The following is a 15,311-nucleotide window of genomic DNA, read 5'->3' on the forward strand; positions in this document are numbered from 1 at the left end:
AAGTAAGCAGCACACATCTCAAGAAATAAGACTGTCATCCGTTTTGCTCATAGCTCCTTATTTAAAATTCATACAGAGATAATATTTGCTGGTAGATTTCATCCTATTTTATGCATAACTAAGTGATGTCAATGCCCCGCTATCTGTAGCAAATTTACTCCAAAAGAAACCTCCTACAGGAAAAATAAACTTAACTGGTTTATATAAACCATTGGTTTATAAAACACCAAACAATAAATCGGAAGTGAAAATCTTTTCTTCCACACAAAGCATGTGAATTACCTGCACAGAAAAATTACCACACATGACAGAGCAGATGAACATTACAATTAAACAAAAAAAAACCATAAAAGCACCACTGGGAACAGGTGAACTAAATTGTACAAATCGCATTTATTCTGCCACAAATCTGCTTTGTTACAGAAAGCAAAGAAGGGCTGAAAGGGAAATTTTGGTCATTAAAAATAAACAGTAATTTATGCTTCTGATAAGAAGTCAGCACTGTTTATAGGAAATGTAATGAGCTTTTATCTTACAGAATTAAACAAATTTAACTGCAATAAAAACCTTTTTCCATATATATTCTAAGCATCAGGATTATCAGTGACTTGGCTCCCATTACTATGGTTTCTCTCTTTTGGATGCTATACCTTAACTAAACTTTACTAACTCTTTTGGTTGAATTCCTCAAGTCAAGTTACAGAACATCAGAGGTTTTGAATCAAACCATAAAATCTCAAAGCTGCAAGGCAAAGAATTAGCCACAGGAGAAAATTAATGAAATATCATTGAATGTGCCTGGTAAACCATAAGGCTTTGTAAAGAATTTAACAAGAGAAGCTGGAAGAAAAAGATTAAACTTAAAAAAGTCACCTCCACAAAAGAACTGTGAAGTGGTAGAAAGCAGTTCTGGAAATGAGCTAAGATGACAAACTGCTGTTTGCAGAAATAAAATCAATCACTATGTTAGTCCTTGTGAACACACTGGCCAGACCAGTGACACTGGGAAAGGTCGGGGCTGTGGGGAAAGATCAGTTTGAGAAAATTATCTGATTCCGTATCAGAGGCTGGGAACAAACAACAGTGAAAGCAAACAGCCAAATTAACAGCAACTGTAAAACTTCCTCGTGTAAGATCCATAGCAGTGCTCAGACAAAAGCTGCCAGCTGAACACTGTTTAAGCATGCACCTTTATCTTTTTATAGATGTGTATATATGGTACATTCAAGATGGTAATGCACAAGTTACCTCTTCACTCTCTACACTGCCTTAAAACACAATACCATCCTCAATCCGACATAGATCAGCTCCTTTTTATCAAGAGGCATTCATACCAATGAGGTATTCATCAGCAGAGGCAAATGAAGAATGGGGATATTTAAGCAATGCAAATAAAATTTAGCCTACATGCAAGAAAAAACAACATGGAGAGGTAATTGTGAGTTTGAGAAACAGCAGAAAAATTGTATGACAAAGAAAGTCACATAAATCTGACAATACACTGGAAATGTAACAACAGCACAGTTCGACTGATAAACTATTTCCTAAGTCCTTGGGGAAACAAAAGTTCTGCTCTCACTAGGCAGAAGTTTAAGATAGAAGGCTACAAACTGAAAGAAAACAATAGCCTAATTAAAAACAGTACCTTGTCTAACAGCTAAGCACTGACTGATAACACTGAAAGAGAGCAAGTGGATACAGCCATCAGAAACGTGTATCCAACTTTGTTTCCCTTCTCTCCTTTCATATTCCTGTGCTCCCCCAGGTATTTAACTTCTGATGAATTAGTAATGCCCAGTCAAAATGCAACAGTTGGCGATAGATATCTTCATCAACCACCATCACACAGCCTTCGCTTTCAACAGCTAAGCAACAAGTGCTCCGAGCAGCACAGAGTATTTCACACAAAAAGGTATCTAACAAATGGCTTCAGTTTTCTATCACACTCGCTGGGCTATACTGCTGACTGACAAGGAATAACAAGGAATCAGTATTAATCACTGACTGAAACTTTAGAAAACATTGTTATTCTCTATTCACACAGTAAATCAGTGAGAAACACATTGTGTGTGGCTGCACGCACACCCACACACGCGGGTGTTCAGTCTCAAGCAACAAGACATCAAAGGCTTAATGGTGAACTAAACACCATCATCACCACCCCGCTTACACGGCTCCTGACATATAATTCTGTAAGCACTTCACTGAAATATGATCCATTATTTCCACAACCTACTTTAGAAGAAAAGTTACTCTATTACTGTTTTTCCTCTCCTCATTTTTTCCTCAGGTCAGTAAGTAACAGGAAAGCAAAATCCACGTGGATTATCAGTGTTTACAGGTCACATAACCCTACAATCTAAAATGAAAAGTTAGAAGTATTCAGTGTCAAAGAAAACAGCTACTACCTGTAGGTGTTTTATCTGTTAGCTTACCTTTACTTGCACTCTCAACATGCTGTAATTCATCTGGAAATTTTAAGATGTCCCGGTAATTCTCCTCACAGATTTCTGCCAGAAAATGCAATAGGGTTGTTTTCTGATCTGATGACTTAGTATCTCTAATCTAAAAAGGGAATACAGGAGAAAAAGAGAAAATAGTATCACTTTTTATAACAAAATTTTCAAATGAAGTGAATATTGCAGATGTAAATTAGCAAAACATTACCTACACTGATTACCTGCAAATGAATCAAATTATTTTAAAAATGAAATTTCTGCAGTTCTTTATGATTTAAGACTACAACGGAAATCTATCATTATGATGTGTTTTTTAAAGAACAGTTAATTATCCAGAGAGCACGTCCTAAAGGCCATCTAGAAAATTCTGAGATTTCAGCAATCCCAGTTCAGAATGCTTGCTGTGGTTAAAAAAAAAAAGGCTGTGAACAAAGATTAAACAGACCAGAATTTAGTTTCTTCCTTCAATGCCCCCCACTGCCAGATTTCTAAAGGAATTCCTTTCAAATGCTACTTAGCTGGACAGCAGGCCAGATGCCAGAATTTGCTTTTTTCAGTCAAGTTAAATGAACTCCTTGTTGTAAACCTACAATTTTTCACTGAAGAAAAATCTAAAGCATACTGCTTTAGCCTAAAGACTTTTCTTGCTTTACAGACACATGAAATAAATGCACCTCGTCCTACTGGAATACAGAATGACAACAGAAAAGCAAAGGTAATCCTAACTGCCAGTAAAGGCAATTTAGTACATCCAGTTTTATTTATGAAAAGCTGCATGAAACTGGTGCCCAGTGTGAAGCAGTAAGCAACTGCATATTTTCACTATCCTCCCAACTACAGAGGAAAATTTTTGTGGTCTGTAATAAAACTAGTCTTCCTGAGGATGATACGGCCCTCTGCTCTCCATTAACTTAAGTGCATCAACTGCTAGAATAAGTTTGGGTTTTTTTTTTTTAATCTGAAATAATTGTTAAAATACAGGGCTAGTGGCAGATTTCCAAGTAAACATAGATATTTGTGGCTAAATGCAATGGCAGAGAGCATGGGTATATGCAAAGGAACATCATGAACGTAAAAGAATGAGAAAATTAATTTAATTCCAAATTTAGTTTGTCCATTTTTATACGCAGACGTAACGACAATGTATGAGCTGATTGCAGATTTAGTGGAAGTGGAGATTACCCCTTATTGACAAAGGCAAATAGAGACAGTAGGTGTATGCAAGAGTTTGACATGACTGTACTTCCTCTTTATAGAGAATTAGTATTACAAGTATATCAGTAAAGGGTTTTTTAAACTGCATTTTACTAACTCATCTAGTACAGTTCTTACACAGAAGTAAGCTACAACATACACAACAAATGAAATCAAGGATTTATTTAAGAAGAATACATAAATGTGTGTGTAAAATCTCCTATTTGTTTTCTCATTCTCTAAATCACTAGAAGTTCTAATTCTATAATCCTCATGACAGGCTTGCCATCGATGTTCAATTTAATAGAGGCCTTTCAGCTTTAAGGATTACCCTGTTAAGAATAAATGAGTGCAGACGAAAAACAGGCTTTTAAAAATATAAGGTATTTAGGCAATTAAGAATTCAATTTAATTCATACTGATTCGGTGATTAAAGACTAACCAATGCTCAGTAATGGTATGCAGTTAAAAGGGTTTAATGTGTTACGTACATAAAAGTTTCTCCAACTTGAAAAAAAAAATCATAGATTTAGTGGCTAAACATCTGTATGGTAAAAAGAAATTGCATTTCAATTTATCTGTGAACAAGAACTGTGGGATTTGCAGTCTTTGATCTCTCTGACATGGTAAAGTGGATAAAGCATTTTTTTCCTAAGTGGACAATATTATTTTTCCTTGAGATTACAACCAAAACACATCTTGTCACCAACAGTAACATCGTATTAACAAGAGTTAATATTAGCACCTGCTGAGTTGCTTAAAACCTGTAGGAAACAGTCATTCAGATCTTAAGCAAATTCACTTCTTTGGCTCAATCAAGAAACACCTCTTGGCTACATTCAGCCGTGTTTTCAATACCTAAGAAACAGGACAAGTAACATTTAACTCTGATCTTTAGACTTAATATATATACTTTAAAAACCAAGTTGTAAACCTACTAATAGAATGATAAGGTAAGGAAGATAGGTGCTTCTGGAGGGCAGTTTAACAAATATTATTTAAATATAGAAAGAGAAATGAAAGATAGGAACTGGAATTCTATCAACAGCATGGTTGCATGTTTACATTCTCTGTATTCACAGAGTATATTTGCATTCAGGAAAATTTTTGGTCTCCTTTCCCTGTTTATTCTTGGGTAAAATTTAACTTTTTTTACACTAGCGAAAAGACAACTCTGGGTATTTTGATTTAAAAAGTCATCTTTTAAGAAAGTGAGTTCTGTTTGTCTCATATCCAGTTAAAGTGTCCCTAGTTTCAATTTATGACCCGTCTGTCATTCTTTTCCTGTGCACTTTGCTGAAAAGCCTGGCTCTGCCTTTACAGTACCTTGTACTTGGTACAGAAGGTTGCTGCAGGTCCCCTGCCCCAAACCTCTGTTTCTCTGAACTGGACAAGACCAGTTGCATCAGCCTTTCCGCAATGGTCCAGCCCATGACCAGCTTGGTGTTCCTCCACTCAAGTTTATCAACCAAAAAGTTGTTTTTGTACAGAATACTGAACACCCAGCAAATTCTGAGTTAAGGGCAAAAAAAGACACTCACTATCCATGATCTCTTATCTATGCCCCATCAGCAAAATCCAGGATGCTGCCAGCCTTCACTGCTGCGAGGGCACACTACTGACCACTGTTCTTTCACTAAGACTCCGGTTTGTCTGCAGAGTTGCATCCCACTCTCCAGACACCACCTTTGCAGGACTTTAAGCCTGTCCCAAGTACAGGATTTTACATGCAGAACATCACAGTATCACTGTTTTAAGTACAAAATGAACTTTAAAATACTATTATTGCCCTTCAGCATAAAGCTAAATTGTCCTTTTATAAGCAAGAGCTCTGGGAAAAGGCAAGTTGAAGGTACTAGACTTATGAACAACAGACTCTTAGTGTGCTTGTTACATTAAAAGGTTATCAAACAGAAAAATAAAGACTTAAGTACCTAGTTTCTGTAGATAAACAGACTATTATTGGAAAAAAAAACCTCAGGCAGCTGATGTTTAAACAATGTCTTTTCAACGAAAGCAATGTTTTATTTGGATTAGCACACTAAGAACAAATCATGGGGAAAAAAAAGAATCCTTTTCATTCTATGTTCTCACTTCTTCCTTTCACAACTAACTGCAGCTGAGATTTACAGTAAATAGTGGTTAGAACTTTTTTTTTTTTAATATTGTGTCTCTTAAAATGCAGGTTAAGAGACAATTGAATCAGAAACACATACTTCAGTGAAATATTCTATGGGCTCTAAAGTCCAACCGGTGCTATGTTTGTAATGGAGCAGAAGCGGAAAAACATGCATCCATTTCACAGCCTTACTGAGTTCCAGCCTCATGATTGTAGGTATGTATGGACATAGGCCAGTGCACAAAATACTCCTTTTGCAAAGGAAAAGGTGGACTGTACAGAGGGTTACACCTTTAGAAGTGGCCAGAATTTCCTCAAGTTTCTGAATCCTAACAATCACTTCCTTTCAATGCTTTTGCATTATGCCCTCTGTATTTTCATCCTTTCAATTCTCAAAGCATTAACATAGTAGGGAAGTCATAATAGTGCTCCAAGATTTGGTAAATCAACAAACCTCACCAACACTAACAGAGTTCACCATCTGGAAAATAAACAATTCCTTTACCTCTACATGGTTAGTAGTGTTAACACACTGGAACATAAACGCTTTTGCAGATCAATGGCTGTACATAGAGCATTTGCCAAACATTAGCAATGCATGTCCCTGACAAGGTTTTCCAAATTTATGTATTTATAAAGATGACATTAACACTGTGGTATTAAAATTTTCATATACAGGTTTTGATTCTATGGGCTTTCTTGAGTTGGAAGACAGAATTTCAGAATAACACATTTCATAACAAAACAAAACAAAACAAAAAAATAATCAGTAGATCAGTGCTTCCAAAAGCAGCTTCCAGCTGAATGCTGAAGTATCAGTTTGAGTGGTCAATACTATCAGATTCACTGTTTGGAAGGAATTAAAGACTCATGCGCAAAGCGCCTAACACTCACAGTGCACCCTTTCAAGTAACACACAGAGTATGATGTTTAGGTTTCTATCTCAGAAATAACATCAATCTAACAAAAATCTCCCGTTACATGTAGTATCTTGGTAAAAACATGCAAATCATACCATAACTGACTTCCAGATTTCTTTTTTTAACTGACACTTTTGAATTAAGCTTTCAGATACGAGGGTTAAAAATTACAGCCAACCTAAGAAAAATCTTACGTATGTTTTAACTACCACTAGAGTGGCATTTGAATATTATAGCTATAAAAAAAAAAACCTTTCTATTGATTTTGATGAGACTGTATAACTTTTAACTTTTCATATCCTAGAAATCTTTCTCAAGAGAAGTGGCTGGGGAACTAAGAACACTAGTCTGTAATACTCAAGCTAGATAATCAGTTTGTTTTGTACTATTTGCCCTGTGAACAAGAAGTAGCAGAATATTACTTACTATGTAATATACACATTGATCCAGATAGAATATGACAAAAGCTTTATCAGAACAGAAGAATGTTTGCTATTAGTCTTTACATTAATTCACCACAAGAAGAGAAGTTGTACTCTACATATGACTAAAGCAAACCTCTTCTCTTTCAATTAAATTTCTGTCTAACATAACTTTATAGAACTACAGGGGTTCTCCTGTCCTCAATAAAAGATAGCATTTGCTGCAATAGGGGTTCAGAACGGCGGTTAGATCATAGGTACACGTTAATCAAACAGAACTGGTGAAAAGATTTATCTCTGGTGAACTACTTACAGCAGCCTCCCTGAACTTTACTACTTTTTCTGCCATATTTATATTTTCACAGAGCACTTAGGCAATCATGAATGCTCTACTGCATACATCAGAGTTGTCGCTGCTGCTTGCCAGTCTACATACAGTGCATGAATTCTAATGTTGATCTCTCTTATTTGAACAAAATTAAGTTCTTTGTCTTCTGACAAAGCGTGTTTACAAGTAATTTCTTTCTTCAACATCATACACTACAATGTAATATCCAGAAATATAATCCCGTTTTAAGGATTTCAATAGCTTTTTAGCTACGACCAGACAGGTTTGAATCAATGCTTTCTTTTCTTTATTTGCTTTATCATTTTAATAGAAGTTGTTACACAGCAGCAGCTTTCTGTGTACAAAATGACCAGCTCTAAGAACATTTATTTTACAAAAGCAAATACTTATCCCAGATCAATACCTACCCTTTTTCTTTTCTTTTTTTTCAGATCATATAATGTAAGTACTACACCTACTAAACACACAATTCATATTAAGATTTTTCAGGGAGGGGGGGAAGAAAATCAGGTTTTACTGAAAAGTGAATTCATCCCATTCGGATACCTCATCATAAATTAACTCTGTGTATTCCGCACAAAGAAACATGTACACAGATAAGTGTGTTCTACCTCGATGGCAGCTGGCTCAAAAAAAAGAAAAAGCTCTCTTATCATGGACAGAAAGTCCAATGCCATAAAATTGTTGAAATCACTGGTCCAAAAAAAAAAAAAAGCCTCAAACTAAAAACTTCAAACCAACAAACATCAAGCCTTTAAAAATCATTGATTAAATATCCTATCATTTAATTCTCTTTATCCTAATATGTGTTCTGGTTATTTTTCCTGAGACTTAAATCCCTGTCTTCGGGCAAAACATCAACCTACAGTAAAGACTAGCTAAAAACTATCAGGGAGTCACAGTTAGCTAGTGACTCATTATAAAATTCTGTTCACATAACAGCTGAATTCCTTCCAAAACAACAATATTCAGAGGGTAGTACTATTTTTTTTAACTGTACCTTACTTTGTCCCATCAAGTATCTTACCATAAGAATTTAAAAAAAAAAAAAGTAAAAAAATTAGGCAAAGAAATAACCAATATTTTAAAACATTAAGCCAGATGGTCTTGCTCGATTTTTAAATCTCTTATTGAATCAGTTTTTACTTTAGGCAAATAATATTTAAAACTGGTAAGGAATTCTTCTCCCTGTTCTTAAGTTGCTCAAAACCAAGGCCAGGCTGGATGAGCAACCTGGTCTAGGGGAGGGCGTCCCTGCCCATGGCAGGGGGGTTGGAACTGGATAATCTTTAAGGTCCCTTCCAACCCAAACTGTTCTGTGATTGGGGAGGGAAGGGGAGGGCAGGGGGGAGAATGTAACAGCAGGTTTCATGGCAAGCAAAACAAAAATTAGAACAAGGTTTCTTCGGCACGTTATTATCTGACTTCTAATCTAGCAATGTACCTAAGGTTACGGAAGGGTGACTTAAAACTTGTAACATCTATTGCTCATCATGGTTCCATACATAAAATCAGAGTACAAGACAATTCACATAATATTAAAATAAATCAGTAGTTTTTATGATTCACAGGTATTCTATAAAAATACAAAAATAAAGGCTCTCAAATTCCTCCAGAAAAGTGTGAAAAATGAAATATATTGCCTGGGAGAAGAATTAAAGACACCTGAAAATTATTCAAAGACAGCCTCTAATATGCTAACAGTGCCTTCTCAAACTGCCACCAGAGACACACACCAAAAAAAGAGAACTTTCAGTGTTCACGGAGTCTTCAAAATTTAGTAAGCCTCAGGATGCTGACAAACCAACTGCTACCATGTACTTGCTGTTAGATGTCACTTATTTCTCTTACTGCCTTCTTCACCCACAAAATATAATTAGAAATTTTAATTCACAGCACAATTTCAGCAAAGAGGATAATACGCTCACCAATGCTTACACATACACAATCTTCCATTGTCAGTGAAGGTCAGTTATTGACCAATTGCACATTTTGAGACTGTTTTAGTAATGTAATAAAGCTAGTAAGTGGCTGTAGACAGATATTAAAGCCGGTGCTTACAAAAGGTGTTACCACCTGATATAGTTGAATATTTTGTATTATGCATAACAGTTAACAAAGGCCTGTCAGAGTGTACTGTTAGTTAGTAACACAGAGTCAATAAAGCCACCTTACTATTCTGAGTGGAAAATGGGAAGGCAGAATTTGAAAGCTATTAAACAAACGAACTAAAGGCAATTATCAGTTGAAAATAACTAACTCAAAAAGAGTCATTACCCAAATATAAATTTGTATTCTTCACAATAATCTTAAAAATATCCATTGTGAGTAATGTGTAAACATCTCTTATTTATAAAATGAAATATCAATGGAGTAGAAGGTTACTTCTCTAAATAGAATACTAAAGCATAAGTACAGGTATAAAGCCATTTGAGAGAAAAATAACATGCTCTTGAAAAAGCACATTATTATACTAATCTAATTCAAATTAGAATGGCAAATAGCTAAAGCAATGAAAACCAGAGTTTTAAATAGCAGAAAATATCTTTTAACTTGAGTAATAAACAATAAATCTAAATTGCAGACAATGCACATGTCATTGTCTGGAGAAACTTATCTGCACTTCCATTAACTTAAATGACTTGTTTTGAATTTGGAACCTATGAGTCATAGTTTCATAAGATTTAATCAATAGGTAGAGCTATTAATGATACAATTTCATGTCTAGATTTTGCTAAGATCTTAATTTTTGCTCTAACCACCATCACTGTCTGTCTTTATATTATTTTTAGACCTCACCTCATAACAAAACACACCTAGTACCTAAACACAACAGCACAGCCAACATTTTATTACTGAGAATGTTTAAGTATTTCCTCTAAATTTCACAGGGACGGGAAACAACAACAACAAAAAACACCAACACAAAAAACACCACACACACACCAAATAAAAGAACACTTCCCTCAGAAATATCTGTCTTGAAAACAAAAAAAAGTTAACAAATAGATTTTGCTTCTGAGGGCAAGGCTGAATTAAATAGTCATAGATTTTTGTCTCAGTTATTTTAAATGGAATTTAGCTGTAAGCACAGATAGCTATGCTTCAGCAATTGCTCAGTTCAGTAGAGAACAAATTGCAGAAAAGTCAATCTACATGAGCTGTGTCAACATCTGTGAGATTTGCATTGACAGCAATTCATAATCTATCACCTGGAGTGCAAGAATACCTTCTCAAATCACACTATGCTACAGTACCATTCAGGCACAGCCATCCTTTCCCCTCCCCCTCAGCAACAAGCAGTTTCCTGTGTAAAACATTAATTTTCCCTTAGGTCCACTAGTACTGAAAAGAAAACCAAGCACTAGATTTATGAAAACGAGACTTCAACTTCGCCTTTCTTTAAAAAAGCTATTAAAGAATGAAAGTATTTATCAGGTGATGGTTTTATATTTTACCAGAAGTTAGCAACAACTTTGTATTAAACTAAAGCAAGCAGAGGGAGGTTATCGTCCCCCTCTACTCCATGCTGGTGAAGCCTCACCTGGAGTGCTGTGTCCAGTTCTGGGCTCCTCAGCTCAAGAAGGACAAGGAGCTACTGGAGAGGGTCCAGCACAGAGCCACTGCGAGGACGAAGAGCCTGGAGCACCTTCCACATGAGGAAAGGCTGGGAGAGCCGGGTCTGGTCAGCTTGGAGAAGAGGAGGCTGCGGGGGCATCTTACCAATGCTTATCAGTATCTAAAGGGTGGGTGTCAGGAGGATGGGGCCAGGCTCTTCTCAGTGGTGTCCAGTGACAGGACAAGGGGCAATGGCCATAAACTGGAGAACAGAAGGTTCAACCTGACCATGAGGAAACCCTTCTTCCCTGTGAGGGTGACAGAGCACTGAACAGGCTGCCCAGAGAGGTGGGGGGGAGTCTCCTTCCCTGGAGACTTTCCAAAGCCGCCTGGACTTGTTCCTGTGTGATCTGCTCTAGGGGATCCTGCTCTGGCAGGGGGGGTGGACTAAATGATCTCTAGAGGTCCCTTCCAACCCCTTCCACTCTGTGAATCTGTGAGTCTTTCTTTACTGAAATATGTCAGATCAGACCTACTGTGTATATGAAATATTATCTTCCCTCAAGGTCAAATCTCCTTGAGTTATATAACAGATTTCCTCATGGTCCCCAAAAAAGGGACTTGAAACCTGGACCCTCTGATTGGACCAAACAAAAATAACTGAAAAATTCCTCTACAAAATTTATGCTAACCTTTTTTTTTTTTTTAATCTGTTTACAAATGTTGCATTCCTTTATTTTAATGGAACTTTTAAAGGTACAATGTGAGATGATCATGTTCAGATCAATGCCTTATACACATTTTACCACACAAACAAGCAAGCACAGCACATTAAATTCTGACTGCTACAGGTTCTAATGTTCTCGTTGCATTCCATACTTTGCCACTACAATTGAAAGTAGACCTAGGATAACAATGACTAGTAGCTAGAGCTGCTTAACATATTCAGACCTCTAAGTACATTCTATTGACAAGATGACAGCTGAAAAAATTTAGATCAAAAAGGCTGTTCCACTGGTATACTCCAGAAAGAGTCAGACCAGACCCACAATTAAACAACTGCCTTAAATGGCCATTGCACTGAGATAGACAGTTATAGCAGGGGACCATCCTAGAAACGTTGACACGGTATTTGTTTATCCATTATTAAAAAAGGAGGTGCAGTCTGTTAACAACATTGATTAAATGTTTTTCTGTTTAGGGTACTTGCTCACATGTCATAAATTTCATGAATCTGCACTTAGAAATTTTATTGCTTCATCTTACCTTGCAAAGAAAACTGATGTTAAAACCAAGAGACTGTGCATTTCTGGAGCCAGAGTTCATGTAGTTTCCAAGGAAGAGCACTAACTCTAAAAGCTTACTAAAGCTTTCACTTTTCTTCAGCTCTTCACAAGCCAGTGTAACTGCCATAATGTCAGGTTTGATATTGTTCACGTGCTCTTCAAACATAAGCCTGAAGAGGATCCCATTGAGACGTGACCGCAACATTTTCACTGAACTCATCTACAAAATAAGAGACATTAAATCAGAAAAACAAAAGCTATTTAAGCAAAACAACTTACATAAAAAACCAGTATTATGCAGCCTGTGAGACTACAGTTTCTGTGTTTTCATTGCCTATCTAGTATTTCCAGGAATCTGTACCTGCCACAGGTCTTCTTCCCAAAACCATATGCTTTGCCTGTGAAGCAACATTTCAAAAATAAGTAAGTGCTTTGTGTTTACCGAACTATTTAACTTGTCAATCCCAAATTCACTGGCAACAAACACACACTGCCTAAACCCTTCCTCCCAGCAAAGGCAATAGAAGCCATTTCCACCAGTTAACAAGAACTGAGAATCAGCCTGAAGGTACACGCAGTCAATATTTCATCACATCTCCAGTGAAGTTACCCTTGAACTCTGGTATTTACCAGTTTCTGAAAACGAAGCTTCTCAGTATTTCTTCCGTCAGAAACGGTAGAATAATCTCTCAAGTGTGTGTGCTGATACCAGCACAGATGCAAACCGCTACACTTCAATCTGAGTAAGCTAAAGAATTATACTTTCCATTTTTAAACTCTCTGAGCTGACACAAAGTGCTCAACTTGCTCTTGGTCACTGGGAGAGCAATAGGGGAGAGCGATGATCAGTTCTTAAGGACCCTTGTGGAAGCACATGGGAACACCTAAGTGAGTTTGAGACACAGGAGATCATGCTTTGCTGGTCAGATATTTATAGAAAGCCAGCTCACGTTAGAATTACAGAATCACAGAGGTGGATAAAGAGCTTTTGGCTAAAATTCATGACAAGCTCTACATAATTTCATAGGCAACATACTGCCTACCTTTCAACCTCTCGTCTTTTTATCCTTTTAAAGAAATTTTGTAAAGCTCCTGCCCAAGATGCTATCACCTTTATGTTTCAGAAACTTTGAAAAAGGTAGTAAAGGACTAATTCCTTCCTGACCTGATAAAAAGATGGGAGGTTATAAATCACAGCATAGTAATATGGGAAATGACAGACATACTGAAAAGTATCTATAATAGCAATTCATTAGTTTAAATCCTCAATACCAATTTCTTTACACTAGGTTCCAAAATATGTCCATGTCTCTCATATTTTGCACAAGTGATCAGTAATATTTCTTCCTTCTTAGCAGTGGATATAGCGCACAAGAGAGATTTAAAGAGAAAAAAACGTACTGAAAATTTTTAATCCACTTAAAAATTTTCATTTAAATACAAGAATGATTACCTTCCAAATCTAACTCCTAATTTTAAATAGCAGAATACAGAAAGATTTCTCCCCCAATGTATTCACTATCAGTGGTGTTCCTGAAGCACTTTGTCCCCCTGAAAGAAAAGCTTTGTTATGTGACATATCACAGATCTTGGCTATCAAAACAGATTTTTATGAGCTCACGTCTCTGTTGCCCAAAGCTTTACCATGGCTCCTTGAGGAACCATGATTTTCCTACTGATGGTATCTTCCAGAGCCAGCCACCAGAAACAGCAGCAACAATTTTCACAAGGAAGACTTGGGTGGCCTGAATAATGATGAATTTATACTAAAATGAACATAAATATGAAGCACTCCAGATGGTCTCAAACAATTCATATGATCCAACTGGAACAAGGAAAAGGAAAGGATCAGAAAATCAGCATTTCAGCATAACTCCATTGTCACAAATTTCTCTGTGAGCCTCTATAAGCCAACATCATGCAAAGTCTTGAAATATTATTCTTCTAATCATTCTCTATTTCAGAAATACCATACCAGAAACATCTGCCTTGAAAGATCTACCTTCACTGAGCTGCCGTAGATGGAAATTGAAATTAATCCCATAATTTGCTTTAACTTTTTTAGAACAGTCTCCAATTACTGATTGTACTCAAAATTGCATAGAAAAAGTTGGCAAAAGCTTTAGATCCTGAAAACAGAGCGCAACAAAAACGTATAAGCCAGCTGAACAGTGCAACCTAAACACTTGTGAAAAATAATCCTTCACAAAACTTGAGTCAGTCTGTACTTTCTTTCGTTTTGAAGGTCGTAAAGTGTCACAGAACACTGACCATTCATTTGTTTTGCAAGGCACTGACTACGAAACCAGTAGTAAGTTTTGTTTGTTTCCTGATCTGCATAATACTTTAAAAGTATCTTGACAATTTCATAACAGCTGTTTCAAGCAGGTTGCTTCCCTACAATTCAAAACATTTTCATATATATTATCGTCTCTATGTATCAACAGAAGATGAACACATATTATTTTATTTCCTCCTTCCCCACCTTGCCCCAGTTTCTCTTCCACATGCATGTTGCTAAATGCACATGTTGAATGGCTGATAAACATAATGAATTTAGAGGAATCTTCTGTAAATAGGTCAGGTGCAATGATTATATTCACTAAGAAAAAGGTCACATCAATTATAGGTCTAAAAAATGAGTGTGAAAGGCATATATGAAATAAAACATTCAAATAGGTGTATGTAAGAGTAACATTAGCTTCCACCTCAAACAGTTAAAGCAGCAAAAAAATGAGTACTTCTTTTCCAGCAAACTCTGAACATTGGACTGCATGCGATTATTTCACCTCCTGGGCTTTCACAAAGCTCCTTGTCTGAATTCTCTACCTAATCAAGATCTTAATTCAGTTCTTTATTGTTTACTATCACCATACAATTCTCAAGCCCTGTATTAAAAGTAGGATCAAAGGTTATTGGAGAAAGAGGCAAAAAGCACAAATAAATTTGCCTCACTTCCTAAGGAAAAAAGCTGACATTACCATGATACTAATTTGTGAACTTA

General features: G+C 36.4%; 1 protein-coding gene across 1 annotated transcript in view; it reads right to left on the reverse strand.

Moving 5' to 3' along the window:
* DIAPH2 (diaphanous-related formin 2) overlaps positions 1-15,311 on the reverse strand; it is a gene marked incomplete at both ends in the record, with an annotated part of 136,788 nt that overhangs the window by 63,351 nt on the left and 58,126 nt on the right. Inside the window, 2 exons of the mRNA XM_010159202.1 lie at positions 2,436-2,565; positions 12,288-12,527. Of these exons, the coding sequence (XP_010157504.1) occupies positions 2,436-2,565; positions 12,288-12,527 (370 nt within the window). The remainder of the gene's footprint in view (positions 1-2,435; positions 2,566-12,287; positions 12,528-15,311) is intronic.

The sequence above is a fragment of the Eurypyga helias genome, unplaced genomic scaffold (genome assembly GCF_000690775.1).
Source record: "Eurypyga helias isolate BGI_N326 unplaced genomic scaffold, ASM69077v1 scaffold7239, whole genome shotgun sequence".
NCBI lineage: Eukaryota > Metazoa > Chordata > Aves > Eurypygiformes > Eurypygidae > Eurypyga > Eurypyga helias.